Source organism: Pipistrellus kuhlii, unplaced genomic scaffold, assembly GCF_014108245.1.
Source record: "Pipistrellus kuhlii isolate mPipKuh1 unplaced genomic scaffold, mPipKuh1.p scaffold_m20_p_20, whole genome shotgun sequence".
NCBI lineage: Eukaryota > Metazoa > Chordata > Mammalia > Chiroptera > Vespertilionidae > Pipistrellus > Pipistrellus kuhlii.
In genome coordinates, this window is record NW_023425516.1 from 11,865,877 (window position 1) to 11,880,509 (window position 14,633).

The 14,633-nt window shown below is 56.9% G+C and overlaps 1 protein-coding gene across 2 annotated transcripts; it reads left to right on the plus strand.

Moving 5' to 3' along the window:
• The first annotated feature begins 1,560 nt into the window (after positions 1 to 1,560).
• ROBO4 (roundabout guidance receptor 4) lies at positions 1,561 to 14,371 on the plus strand. 2 transcript variants are annotated; one of them, XM_045585474.1, is made up of 17 exons: positions 1,561 to 1,842; positions 2,223 to 2,552; positions 3,650 to 3,807; positions 4,081 to 4,201; positions 4,527 to 4,636; positions 4,720 to 4,948; positions 5,116 to 5,228; positions 6,241 to 6,409; positions 6,560 to 6,745; positions 7,304 to 7,346; positions 10,536 to 10,672; positions 10,788 to 11,051; positions 11,400 to 11,507; positions 11,634 to 11,784; positions 11,900 to 12,151; positions 12,270 to 12,628; positions 14,125 to 14,371. In XM_045585474.1, the coding sequence occupies exons 1-17, from the start codon at positions 1,773 to 1,775 to the stop codon at positions 14,280 to 14,282; spliced, it is 2,958 nt and encodes a 985-aa protein (XP_045441430.1). In that variant the 5' UTR covers positions 1,561 to 1,772; the 3' UTR covers positions 14,283 to 14,371. The 2 variants fall into 2 exon arrangements, with proteins under 2 accessions (XP_045441430.1, XP_036305399.1); XM_036449506.2 differs by having other exon boundaries at positions 1,563 to 1,842; positions 11,649 to 11,784; positions 14,125 to 14,369.
• Positions 14,372 to 14,633: the final 262 nt, after the last annotated feature.

Below are 14,633 nucleotides of genomic sequence, written 5' to 3' on the forward strand. Positions count from 1 at the left end.
CCTACCCTTCCAGCTCTGTCACCCCATTACTTTCCTTCTGTCTATCCTCCACCCCTCGGGTTGTACAAACCACTGTGCCCTCTTGTCCCAATTGTCTCCGTCAGTCTTGGTCTGCATTTGAAGGGGAAGAGGAGTTATTAAAGAGGCCTTCTCGCCTCTTTATTTTTCTATTGATTTCAGAGAAGGAGGGAGGAGAAATAGAAACGTCAATGATGAGAGAGAATCAATCAGCTGCCCCCTACCTACCCCACCCTGGGAATCGAGCTTGTGCCCCGACTGGGAATCATACCGTGACCTCCCGGTTCATAGGTTGACGCTCCACCACTGAGCCATGCCAGCCACCCGCCGGGCCTTCTCTCCTTTTGATAGGCTGTTAGGGCTGTGGCTGGGGCTGGTACTATGCCAGGATGGGAAGGAGAGGAAGCGAGGGAGTCAGCTGGGTTAGGGGCCTCGCGGAGGAGCTGGCCAGGAACTGTTGGAAACAAAGGCTGGACAGTCTTCCGTTGAGCCCCCAGAGCCCGGCCTTGGCTTTCCGGGAACAGCTCCAGGAAATGGCTGAGATTCCAGATTTGGAAGGAAGAAACCTGTAAACAGGAGGTGGGCTCTGAGAGGGGAATGCAGCCTCTCTCTAGGGAGGGGTGTGGGGAGCAGCAGGCTCAGAGGCTACAGGCCTGTCTGCAGCAGACACAGGTTTCAGGGCTGGAAAGATCTTAAATATCAGACTCACACCATCAGCCCGGGGCCTGAAGTGTCCCAGCTGAGAATGCTCGAATAGTTTTTGTGATGGAATGTGCATAAAAATAACAATATTGGTTAAACTTACTGAGCGGGGATAATGCATTAGGTTACCGGACCAAGTGATTTATGTTTTATCTCATCTCATTCTTACTCCATCTCCCAAGGTACGCACTACTATTGTTATCCCCACTTACAGATGAGTGACTTGCCGGGGCTAAGGAACTGCCATCGGTCTGCCATCTTATTCCCTTTGTCTCTGAGCTGGATAGGAACACATGGTGGGCATCTCCAGCTTGTCCCAGGGCCTCTGAAGGCTTCCTGTCTCTGTCCCACCCAGCCCCCTGCTCCATCCATCCTTGAGGAACGGACCAAGGAGCGCCTGCTCCACTCAACTTAGTTTCCTCTGGATTTCCGGTCCACTCTAGCAAGGGTCACTTGAAAGCAAAGGAATAAGGATGTGACTCAAAGGTTAAATACAGGCTTAGGGTTAAAGGTTAAAGCTGTGGTCAGAGTTGAGGTTACTGTGAGGATTGCCTTTAAGAAATTCCAGACAAGCCCTGGCTGATTTGGCTCAGTGGACAGAGTGTCAGTCTGTGGACTCAAGGGCCCCAGGTTCGATTCCGGTCAAAGGCCTGTACCTTGGTTGCGGGCACAACCCCAGTAGGGGACTTGCAGGAGGCAGCCAATCAATGATTCTCTCTCATCTCTCTCTCCCTCTTTTCCTCTTCGAAATCAATAAAAATATTATTAAAATAAAATAAAATAATAAAGAGAAATCCCAGACTAGCTCACAAGGTAAAGCTCAGGGCTGGGGTTGGAGCCAGGGAGTTTCTCTCCTCTGGACTCCTCCCAGTTCTTCAAGGCACCGAGGGCCAGGCAGGAAGCATCGGTTTCCTCAGAGCTGCTTCCCTCTGGGGCAGCCTCGGCCACAAACAACCACCAACCGACGGCCTGCCCGCCCCTCCCCTCCCCGTGAGCTCAGAGCCGCAAGACAAAGTGCTGGCGACCAGGACAGAGACCTGGGAGCAGCAGCCATGGGCTCCGGGGGAGCGGGCCTCCCTGGGGTCTGGTGGCCCCTGCCCCTCCTGCTCCTGTTCGGCACGGGTGAGTGTGACCGCCCCCTCTCCCAGCCATGGCCCTCCATCCAGGGCCTGGCCAGGGAAGAAGAGGCCCCTTTGCTCCTTGGCAAGAGATGATGATGATGATGATGATGATGATGATGATGTTGTTGATGGTGGTGATGGTGATGGTGGTGGTGGTGGTGGTGGTGGTGTGTGTGTGTGTGTGTGTGTGTGTGTGAAAGACAGAGAGAGAGAGAGAGAGAGAGAGAGAGAGAGAGAGAGAGAGAGAGACTGACAGATTGAGAGTTGGAAAGGTCTCCTGCCTTTGAATTGATCTTCAGAGGAGAGAAGGCAATGAGGAATGCAGGGAACCTGGGCGCCCAATGGTAGTCTGACGGGGCTCCCCCTCCCTCTCCCTTCCAGGAGGCACGGCTCCGGACTCCCCACCCCAGATCCTAGTCCACCCGCAGGACCAGCTGCTCCAGGGCCCCGAGCCCGTCCGGATGAGCTGCCAAGCCTCAGGCCAGCCGCCTCCCACCATCCACTGGCTGCTCAACGGGCAGCCCCTGAGCATGGAGCCCCCGGACACGCACCAGCTCCTCCCCGATGGGACCTTGCTGTTGCACTGGCCCTCCGCCCAGGCCCACGCCCGCAGCAGCCAGGCCCTGTCCACAGACCTGGGCATCTACACGTGCGAGGCCAGCAACCGGCTGGGCACAGCGGTGAGCCGTGGAGCCCGGCTGTCTGCGGCTGGTGAGGCCTGGGAGGGGAGCAGGGTGGACACACCTGGGTCATTGCCTGTGCTGAGGGAGGTTTGAAGGGGTACCTGTGAGGATCAATGTATGTGTGTGGGCCCTCGCTGGTTTGGCTCAGTGGATAGAGCGTCAGCCTGAGGATGGAAGGGTCCCGGGTTCGAATCCAGTTAAGGCATATGCCCAAGTTGTGGGCTCAACCTCCAGTACTGGGTGTGTTTCTCTCTCTCTCCCCCTTCCTCTCTGAAATCAATAATAATTTTAAAAAAATTTGCCGGAACCGGTTTGGCTCAGTGGATAGAGCGTCAGCCTGAGGACTGAAAGGTCCCAGGTTCGATTCCAGTCAAGGGCATGTACCTTGGTTGCGGACACATCCCCAGTGGGGGGTATGCGGGAGGCAGCTGATCGATGATTCTCTCTCATCGATGTTTCTAACTCTCTATCCCTCTCTCTTCCCCTCTGTAAAAAAATCAATAAAATATGTTTTAAAAAAAATGTATGTGTGTGTTGGGAGGAGAGGATAGGGAGGACTCCAGTTAGGCTGGTGTGGCCCAGTTAGGGTATATGAGGTTCAACCTGGGATTGGCGTCAGAGGGAGGTGTTTTTGTTTTGTTTTTTTATACTTTTTAAAAATATATATTTTGCATTGATTTTTTTTTTTTTTTTTTTTTTTTTTTTTTTTTTTTTTTTTTTTGCAGAGAGGAAGGGAGAGGGATAGAGAGGTAGAAACATTGATGAGAGAGACATCGATCAGCTGCCTCCTGCACAGCCCTTACTGGGGATGTGCCCGCAACCAAGGTACATGCCCTTGACCGGAATCGAACCTGGGACCCTGGAGTCCGCAGGCTGACGCTCTATCCACTGAGCCAAACCGGTCAGGGCCAGAGGGAGGTTTGAAGGGATATCAGATGGGAACCGAGAGGAGAGGGCTAAGTCGGGGGTGAACCTACCTGGCAGGCTTAGGAGGTGGGTCTCTGAGGAGTGCGCACCGTCGTGAAAAAGCAGAATGGGGCAGGTGTGGCAGGAGACACCCAGGGGGGCCTTTGGGGAGGGGAGGACCCGGCACTGCTCCCCCCAGAGCCTCCTTCCTCCCCACAGTCCTTCAGGAGGATTTCCGGGTCCAGCCCCAGGACACCGTGGCCAGGGTGGGCGAGCAGGTGATCCTGGAGTGCTGGCCGCCCTGGGGCCACCCAGAGCCCACGGTCGTGTGGTGGAAGGATGAGAAGCCCCTGGCCCTCCAGCCGGGGCGGCACAGGGTGAGTATCGCTGCCTTCCCCTTTCCTCCCTCCTCCTGTCCCGCCCTACAGGGCATGCCCGGGGACCAACCCGCCTCCTGAGGGCCCACTACAGGGCAACCTGGGGACCGACCCGCCTCCTGAGTGTCCACTACAGGGCATGCCCGGGGACTGACCTGCCTTCCGAGGGCCCCTGCAGAATTTGAGGAGAGGAAGGCAGCAAGGCCTTCAGCTTCCCTCCCCTGTCAGACCCCCGCCCCTCACGGGAGACTGCGCATGGGCCTGTCCTGACAGGTGTCCAGTGGCTCCTTGCGGATGCTAAGAGCAGAGAAGAATGACTCGGGGACTTACATGTGTGTGGCCACCAACAACGCGGGACAGCGGAAGAGCCGGGCAGCCAGGGTGTCTGTCCAGGGTAAGGGAGGGAGCTAGCTAGCATCAGGGCCAATGTGGATTGGGGGGGAAAGGGGAGGCAGGGGAGATATAGGGCAGGCCATCCGGTTAGGCTGGTGTGGTCTGGTTTGGGCTGAGGTTAGGGTATGTGAGGTTCAACCTGGGATTGGCATCAGCTGGTGGACCCCACCTTAGGGGAGCTTTGCTGCCCCATCCTACAGTGGGAATAGGAGCGCCCTAGTTCAGAGGAAGCTGGAGTTTGGGGTTCTCGGCAGCTAAGGGGTCCTGGACCCCTCCGTTCCTTTCCTCGGATGCAGCCCCCATCCCAGCCCTGTCCTCCCCCACAGAGCCTCTGGAGCTGCTGGCCGTGCGCATCCAGCTGGAGAACGTGACCCTGCTGAACCCGGGGCCCTCCGAGGGCGCGGGGCCGGGGCCTGCCGTGTGGCTCAGCTGGAAGGTGAGGCCTGGCGCCCAGGGCCGGAGCCGGTCCGGACAGCACCGCGCCCCTGACCCCCCGCCTTTGTCCGGACTCGCCCCCAGGTCAGCGGCCCCGCCGCCCCTGCCCAGGCCTACACGGCGCTCTTCAGGGCCCAGCCGGCGCCAGGAGGCCAGGGCGCGCCCTGGGCGGAGGCCCTGCTGGCCGGCTCGCAGAGCGCCAAGCTCGGGGGCCTCCGCTGGGGCCAAGACTACGAGTTCAAAGTGAGACCGTCCTCCGGCCGGGCCCGGGGCCCTGACAGCAACGTGCTGCTCCTGCGGCTGCCCGAGCAAGGTCAGGGCCGCTGCCCACACCAACAGTAGGCCTCTGGTCCCGCTCCAGTCTAGGGGTGGGGGGTGTGGGGGGTCCTGCTCCTGGATCCCTCTGCCCTGGTCAAACTATTCTCATCAGTTTGCCCTCTGTGTCCCCTCATTCCTTATCTCCTCTCTCCCTCTCCCCAGTGCCCAGCGCCCCTCCCCAGGAGGTGACCCTAAAATTGGGCAATGGCAGCATCCTTGTGAACTGGGTCCCACCGCCTGCCAAAAACCACAATGGCGTCATCCGTGGCTACCAGGTACCCCCCGCAAGCCGACACACCCCTTCCTCGAGGTGCCGAGGCCTCCCTCTCCCCTGGCATCCCGCCTGTCCTTGCTCTGGGCACCGAGAAGTGAGCCTGTTCAGAGAAGCGAGGAGCACACACTATTGATAAGCCAGCATCTGCCGGCCCCTGCCAGGCAGTTAGCTCCCTGGTCTCATGGCGCAACCCCCCCCCCCCCTCCCCACTGCACCTGGTTCTTATCCCCATTTTACAGGCGCGGAAAGTGAGGCTGGATGTAGGGTCCAGGATGGGATTAGAAGTGTGGGTAGCCCTGACCAGTTTGGCTCAGTGGATAGAGCGTCAGCCTGGGGACTCAAGGGTCCCAGGTTTGATTCTTGTCAAGGGCATGTACCTTGGTTGCGGGCACATCCCCAGTGGGGGGTGTGCAGAAGGCAGCTGATCGATGTTTCTCTCTCATCGACGTTTCTGACTCTCTATCCCTCTCCCTTCCTCTCTATAAAAAAAATCAGTAAAATAGCCGGGACCGGTTTGGCTCAATGGATAGAGCGTCGGCTTGGGGACTGAAGGGCCCCGGGTTTGATTCCGGTCAAGGGCATGTACCTTGGTTGCGGGCACATCCCCAGTAGGGGGTGTGCAAGAGGCAGCTGATTGATGACTCTCTCTCATCGATGTTTCTAACTCTCTATCTCTCTCCCTTCCTCTCTGTATAAAAATCAATAAAATATATTTTTTTTTAAATCAGTAAAATATATTTTAAAAAAAAGAAAGAAAGAAAGAAAGAAAGAAAGGAAGGAAGGAAGGAAGGAAGGAAGGAAGGAAGGAAGGAAGGAAGAAAGAAAGAAAGAAAGAAAGAAAGAAAGAAAGAAAGAAAGAAAGAAAGAAAGAAAGAAGTGCGGGTGGTTGTGAGGGGAGTGTGCCCTGGTCCACCCCAGGGCAGGGTGACGGCGGGCTCCAAGTCCGACTGCAGAGGAAGGGCCCAGCAGCGGGGATGGTGCCCGAGGGCCCTCCTCACCCCGCATGCCCTTAGGTGTGGAGCCTGAGCAACACCTCCTGGCCCCCAACCAACTGGACAGTGGCCGGCGAGCAGACCCAGCTGGAGATGGCCACCCACACACCAGGTGCCTACTGTGTGCAGGTGGCTGCCCTCACCGGCGCCGGGGCCGGGGAGCCCAGCAGCCCCGCCTGCCTCATTCTGGGTGAGGAACATCTCCTCTGGTCCCTCCCACCTCCCTCAGCTCCAATGCCCACCTTCCTCTCACTGTTCCCACTTCCAGCTCTTCCCCCTTCTCTGTCTGACCCTCATTGCTCCCCCTGCCCCCTACCCCTGAGCTCCAAATCCTCTATAGAGCAGACCACGGATCGAGCCACCCGAGAACCCAGAGACCCGGGTCCCTGGATCCTGGAGCAGCTGAGAGCAGCCTTCAAGCGCCCAGAGGTCATTGCCACCGGGGGCGTCCTGCTCTGGCTGCTGCTGCTGGTCACCACTGTGTGCATCCACCGTCGGCGCCGCGCTGGCATGCATCTGGGCCCTGGTGAGAGCGGGGAGCGGACTCCAGGGGGTCAGGACTCACTGGGTCCAGTAAGAACACAATTGAGGGGCCTAACTGGCTTGGCTCAGTGGGTAGAGTGTTGGCCTGCGGAATGAAGGGTTCTGGGTTCAATTCTGGTCAAGGGAACATGCTTGATCCCCAGTAGGGGGCATGGAGGAGGCAGCTGATCAATGATTCTCATCATGGATGTTTCTGAGTCTCTCTCCCTCTCCTTTCCTCCCTGAAATCAATATATTTATATAATTTTTATTGATTTTTTTACAGAGAGGAAGGTAGAGGGATAGAGTGTTAGAAACATCGATGAGAGAGAGACATCGATCAGCTGCCTTCTGCAAAACCCCTACTGGGGATGTACCTGCAACCAAGGTATATGCCCTTGACCGGAATCGAACCTGGGACCTTTCAGTCCGCAGGTCGATGCTCTATCCACTGAGCCAAACCGGTTTTGGCTATATATATATATTTTTTTTTTTCAAAAGAACACTATGGGGACCTGATGCTGGGGACTCTAGATTAAGCCTTCTTCCCGCCCTCTCCCAGGTTTGTACAGGTACACCAGTGAGGATGCCATCCTAAAACACAGGTGAGACATGAGAGGGGCGTGTCCTGAGGTGAGGGAGGGGCAGGGGGACCAAGGAGCTGGAACAGAGAATTGGATGGAGTCTCCCTTACTCTGGTATCTGTGTCTCTCTTTAACTCCAAGTGAGAATTGTTTCCTCTTTCAATGATGCTACTACCAGACCCCTCGACAGAGAGTAAACGGAATCATAGACTTACTCGGCTTTGCCCAAGGCAGCAGAGCTGGCCTTCACTCCTAATCCAGTGCTCCCGTCACCAACCTCCCACTAATAATACTGACTACACTTTCCTGCTGAGGCATTCTCCTGGCCGGAGAATAATTAGCAAGGGAGGAGCAGCCTGATTCCTAATTTTCTCTCTGCACTCAGTGTTCACCTAGCACTGTGGTCGGCAAACTGCGGCTCACGAGCCACATGCGGCTCTTTGGCCCCTTGAGTGTGGGTGGCTCTTCCACAAAACACTACGTCCCAGGCGAGTCTATTTTGAAGAAGTGGCATTAGAAGAATTTTAAGTTTAAAAAATGTGACTCTCCAAAGAAATATCAATCATTGTGCTGTTGATATTTGGCTCCGTTGACTCATGAGTTTGCCAACCACTGGCCTAGCAGTACCTTTGCTTTTCTGTACATCTCTCCACCTATGGAGCCACCTTTCCTTCACGGCAATCCACCCACAGTTCCAGTAGAGGGCGCGCTGCCCCTACACCATAGGGCCGTTGCAGGTACCTCTGCTTCCAGTGTGTCTGGCTGCCAGAGCAGGTCTGCGGTGGTGAGACGAGACACTAAGGAAGCAAACATACTTTTTAATCCTGTTGGCCGAGTTTTACACTAAAATAACCATTTCACCTGCCCGCATTCTCCTGCTCTTTACCGCATTAGACTTCCTCTGGGAGGTTTCACAGCCCAGGTCCTGCATCTTCCAACAGAACTTTTTGAGCACCTACGAGGTGCCAGATACATCCAGCCAAGACCATTTTTCTGTCAGTCTCGGGTCAGAGCAAGGTTCCTGTGTTTCCTGTGTTCATTGGCCATTCTCTTTAGTTACCACTTGGGCTTTGTCTGCTCTGCCCTGAACTTCCTCTGTCCCCCTGGGACTTCACCCCCGTCCGTGAGGCAGATTCGTTCATTTCTCTAGAACAGTCTCCATCTGCCAGGAACTCAGTCTAGCCCAGTGGTTCTCAACCTTTTTCTATGGCCATGCCCCCTAAGCATCCCTAAAATCCTGATGCCCAACCCCCTACCCGTGAGATATACTTATTATTATCATTTATTAAAAAAAAAAAGTGAACTCCTATTTGCATGGAGGAAGCCTAAAAGGCCATGAACTTGGTCTAAACAAGCTTTCAAAGAACATGGCATCCACGAAAGACAAAAATAAGAGAACGAAAGGACAGATGAAGGACTGAGGAAGAAATCACTAAGAAATTGTTAATAATAATAATATGAAGTGATATAAAAAAATAGCAAATAAAGTTTCAAAACATATACCAGTAATAGAGAACTGGAATGCATAAATATGTCACAATGTATATTTATAGACTGTATATGAGGCCCCTAAACCATCATAACTGCAAAAAAATCACTGTTAATAACTCATTCTCAAATTTCCCTCCTTGAAAATCAAATTGTGTTCCGTGGGGTGTGTGCCCCACGCTGGGAAGCACTGGTCTAGACAGAGACACCCAAGTGAATGCAATCCAGAGTTGGAAGCGCAGGCCCAGGTACAGGGTGCACGGAGGAGACTGGGGTGAGGACCTCTGGGAGAAAGATTTCACATTCACCCTGCCAGTGAGAGGGAGCAGGCCAGAGAGGGCAGCCGGAAGCAGCCGCCAGGCTCCCAGGGAAGGGAAAGCCGTTTGGTCCGCCTGGGGCACAGCATGGGAGGCGGGTCTGGTGAGGGAGCTGGACACCGGGCCGAGGGCCCCGTCTGCCCTGCCAGGCAGCGGGGCTGTCTCTTGGCAAACGGGAGCCACTGAAGGGTTCAGGCAGAGGAGCACTTTGGTCTGGTCCCTGTTGTGTAAAGAGGCCTCAGGCGGCCTGCATGGCCGCCTGTTCCAAGGGAACCAGGCTGCTGAAACCAGTTTGGCTCAGTGGATAGAGCGTCAGCCTGCGGACTGAAGGGTCCCGGGTTCATTTCCCGTCAAGGGCATGTACCTTGGTTGCGGGCACATCCCCAGTAGGAGGTGTGCAAGAGGCAGCTGATCGATGTTTCTCTTTCATCGATGTTTCTAACTCTCTATCCCTCTCCCTTCCTCTTTGTAAAAAAAACAATAAAATATATATTAAAAAAGGGGGGGGGAACCAGGCTAGAGGTAGTGAGGCCACATTCCCGTAGCGAGCTCGGCTCTGCCAGCACATGACCTCGTGTTTCCTGGTCCCAGCGCCCAGCACCAGCCTTGTACAGAAGGCCCGCTTTGACGGTCACAGATGAAGGACCGGGTCTTTGTGAGGCCGACAGACTTGCTCGAAGGGACGCACAGCTGGGCTGCGACCAAGGAGGATTTTTCTTTTTTTTTTTGCAACAGGGATTTTCAAACTAGGTCTGTCTGGCTCCAGATAGATATTCTTTTTATCTTAGCACACAGCTGTTTCTTTTCAATACCTCTTATCTCCGGGCAACCTGGACTTCCTCTGATAACCAGGATAAGAAAGGGCACTGAGTTGGAGACATCAGTGCAGAGACTTTAAGGCACATGTGTCAAACACAAGGCCCGCGGGCCAAATCCGTCCCACCAGGCCTTGCAATGTGGCCCGCACCGCGCTGTCATCACTGCACTCCGCTGCGTTTCCATCACAATGACAGTTTATGACTGTTCAGTAAACCATTCGGCCCGCGATTTAGGCTGGATTTTAGATTTTGGCCCCTTCTCTGATTGAGTTCGACACCCCTACTTTAAGGAGTCGGAAGGGCTTAAAAGCAGGTAGATATAAGCATAACCAATGGACACAAAACTCTGGAGAGGGAGGGCATGTATGAAAGGGAGGGAATTGATAAGATATGTATGCATATAATACCTTAATTAAAAAAATGAGAAAGAAATATTTTTTTTAAATGTTTTTTAAAGCAGGTAGAATAAAGCCTATAGCACCATCTCTTCACCTCCTTCAGCTACCCTGGGATTCTCACTTCACACTGTTTCTCCTGCCCCTGTCCCTACCTCCCCTCCTCCCCCCCCCCCCCCCCCCATGCTGTAGGATGGACCATAGTGACTCCCCCTGGCTGGCAGACACTTGGCGATCCACCTCTGGCTCTCGGGACCTGAGCAGCAGCAGCAGTCTCAGCAGCCGGCTGGGCGCGGACCCCCGGGACCCACTAGACGGCCGGCGCTCCTGTGAGCATGCCCAGCGGCGGCCAGGGCCTGGCGAGGAGCAGAGATCGCAGGGCCGGAGTGGGGGGACGTGAGCGGGATGGCTCGCCCTCACTCCTCCTGTTGTGTTTCGTGGCAGTGATCTGGGATCCCCGCAGCCCTGGCGTGCCCCTCCTTCCCGACACCCGCACCTTCTATGGCTCCCTCATCGCTGAGCTGCCTGCCAGCCCCCCAGCCCGGCCCAGCCCCCAGGCCCCGGCCCTCAGGCATCTCCGACCCCAGCTGACCCGGCTCTCCACCAGCCCCTGGCCCAGTTCCGACAGCCTCTGCAGCCGCAGGGGGCTCCCTTCCCCTCGCTTCTCTGTGGCCCCCGCAGAGGTCTGGAAGGCCAAAAAGAAGCAAGGTAAGGCCTGGATCGCAGGCCCCGCCTGGAGCAGGCGGGAGGAGGGCCCAGGAGGAGGGGGCATGTGGTGGGCATGTGACCTGGGCCCTGCCAGACGGGTATGGGTAGCACCCCACCACAGCTCTGACTCGGCTGTCCTCCTGGATCCCCATCCCTGAGGCACTCGGTGGCGAGGGCTGGGCCGGCCTCAGCTTTTCTCTGCGTGAGCTGATTTCAGTCTGGCCACACCAGGAGCGGCCCTGCCTCTGAAATCAGCTCAGCTCCACACGTTGATAAGCTGGAGCCTGAGGTTGGGGTCTGACAGGCTCACCCTGGCTTCTCCCTCAACTGCCAACGCTTCCTTTGCAGAGCTGCACCAGGCCAACAGCTCCCCGCTGCTCCGGGCCAGCCCCCCGATGGAGCTCTGGGCCTGGGAGGCAGGAAACAAAGGCTCCAAGCACCTTTCCCAAAGCCCAGGTGAGAGGCGGTGAGGCGGTGAGGCGGGGTGGGGTGCAGGGGCAGGAAGCTGAGGGGAGGGCCGGGCTGGGCAGGGGGCAGGCTGGGGGGCGGGGCTGATGGGGGTTCCGCTATTCTCATGCCCAGGCTCTCGTTCCCCAGGACCTGTGCCCCGCGCTCTGGTTGCCTGGCGGGCCCTGGGACCGCAGATCCTCAGCTCCTCCAACGAGCTGACATGTCCTCTCCCACCAGCACCCCTCTCTTCCCATGAACCCCCCACTCAGAATCAACAGACCCAGTAAGGGGGCATGGAGTCAAAAAGCCGGGGTGAGGGGTGGGATGGGGTGAGGGAGGCGTGGACAGGGGCTGGAAGGACCCCACTAACCATCCTGCCATCTGTCTTGCCCCATCAGGCACGTGGCCGAGCCCCGAGCTCCCTCCCCGCTCCCCCTGTCAGCAGCCCCCATCCCCACCTGCAGGCCCTCCAGCACGGCCAGCCACTCCAGCCGCCAGGCCTCCTCCCTGTCCGGTCCCAGCCCAAGCTCCAGTCGCCTGTCCAGCTCTTCGCTGTCGTCCCTGGAGGAGGACCAGGACAGCGTGCTGACCCCTGAGGAGGTGGCCCTGTGCCTGGAGCTCAGTGAGGGTGAGGGCGAGGAGACGCCCAGGTGAGGAGACCCGTCTGACAGTACGCTTGACCTTGCCTCCTTCTACTCCTTCCCAAAAGAATGTTCCCGCCCCACCGCACCTCCACCGCCCCATGTCTCTCCTGTTGCCTCTTCCCAGGAACAGCGTCTCTCCTATGCCCAGGGCGCCGTCACCCCCCAGCACCTACGGGTACATCGGCGTCCCCACGGCCTCAGAGCTGGCAGACATGGGCAGAGCCGCCGGAGGGGTAGGGTCCGAGGTGGGGAGTTTGCTGTGCCCACCCCGGCCCTGCCTCACCCCCACCCCCAGCGAGGGCTCCCTGGCCAACGGGTGGGGCTCAGCCTCCGAGGACAACGCCCCCAGCGCCAGGGCCAGCCTCGTCAGCTCCTCCGACGGCTCCTTCCTCGCCGACGCCCACTTCGCACGGGCCCTGGCGGTGGCCGTGGACAGCCTCGGCTTGGGGCTGGAGCCCAGGGAGGCAGACTGTGTCTTCACAGGTATGTCCGCTCTCACCCTCACCCCCTTGGAGCTGGCACGGCCCCTGGAAGATCCCCTTTCTTCCCAACCTAGAGGCCAGGTTCCTAACCATGGTCTTCGCCGTGGTCCTTAGAACAGCCAGTTTTCATTAAAGGACTACTCCCGCTCAGGCCCTGGGATAAGCACTTGACATACCTTCAATGACACCTCTCGGAGGAATGTTCTGTTTTTTCCTTTTTTAACAAATGCATTCTTTAAAATATATATATAGATAGATAGATAGATAGATAGATAGATAGATTATTGGTTTTTTACAGAGAGGAAGGGAGAGGGATAGAGAGTTAGAAACATCGGTGAGAGAGAAACATCAGCTGCCTCCTGCACACCCCTCACTGGGGATGGGCCTGCAACCAAGGTACATGCCCTTGACCGGAATCAAACCTGGGACCTTTCAGCCCGCAGGCCAGACGCTCTATCCACTGAGCCAAACCAGTTTTGGCGAATGTTCTTTATTCTTTCCTAAATGAGGAAACTGTAAGCCAATCAGGTTTATTTATTATTATTTTTAAATATATGTTATTGTTTTTGTTTGTTTGTTTGTTTTTGTTTTTACAGAAAGGAAGGGAGAGAGATAGGGAGCTAGAAACATCGATCAGCTGCCTCCTGCACGCCCCCCACTGGGGATGTGCCCACAACCAAGGTACATGCCCTTGACTGGAATCAAACCTGGGGCCTTTCAGTCCACAGGCCGGACGCTCTATCCAATGAGCCAGACAGGCTTTGGCCAATCAGGTGTATTAACTTGCCCAAGGTCACCCATGAGAACAGGGACAGGTTGTTCAAGTCTGAAGCCTGCAGGCAGACAAGTGGGACCCACTCCCCTACCTGCAGGGGGCGCCCTCTCCCCTCACCCAGACAGGGGTCTCCAGCAAGGGTGGCTCCAGCCCCTGTGGTTCACTCTAGCCCAGTGTTCGGATTTCCCCTCACTGGGGGACGTTCCGTCTCCTCTTCCCCCTGCTGTGCTCCCACACCCTCCTCCTTGCCTTGTCTGTGGTTGTGGGAGGAGCAACTGGGCTCACCCTTCCCACGTCCAGTGGAGCTGGACCATTAGCTCCTTGTCCACAGAGGCAGTCAGGGCTCCCCTTGCCCCCTCAGCTGTTCCCTGCCTCCTCTGCTCTATCAGCTCCCCTACTCCCACCTTGTGAACCCTAACTCTGCCCTCTGCCCCAAGAAAAACAACCAGGCTGTGAGAGAGCAAGGGTTACCCAGGGCAGAAGTTTCCCTGGTGGAGGGAGCGGAGGATGCTGGGAGAGGATGGGCGAAGGCCAGTTCTCTCTGAAGAAACTAACGGTTCCTGTCCCTGGGGCCAGAGCCACCGAGACCCCGATGGGCCACGTTGGGGTTAGGTTACAAGTAGGGCTGGGCGTGTGCTTTAAGTTGGCCCCAAGCATTGTCCCCTACCCTGGTCCCCAGGGACGAAGGCCAGCCCTCCACGGATACCTCTGCTCCCACACAGGTGCCTCGTCACCGCCCTCCCCCCGGGCGGACCGCTTCCTCACCCGCACCCTCTCCCTGCCCCTGTGGGAGTGGAGGCCAGACTGGCTGGACGACCTGGAGAGCAGCCAGGTCCAGCGACTGGGCAGAGGGCTGCCGCCCTGGCCGCCCGACTCTTAGGACTCTCCCCGGAGAAGCCATCCCCGCGGTGCCGCACCCAAGGCTGGCAGTAAGTGTCCGTCTGCCCGGCTGGTGTGCTTCTGGGCTGGAGCCATGAGGGAGCCGGGGGTAACTCCACTCTCCTCCGATTCTCCTATAGACTCGTCCGGAGGCATGTCCCCGAGACTCCCTCCACCACCCCTACCCCCCCTAAGAAGAGACTCGGAGCTCCCTCTCCTATCTGCCCCGGGCCCTGAGGGGGGCTGGGCCCTGGACTGCAGGTCTCGGTCTGGGAGTCTCTGCAGTTGGGTACACCCGGCCTCCAGGAGAGCTCGCCCTCCTTGATCCTGAGAAGGAATGAGACAGCACACA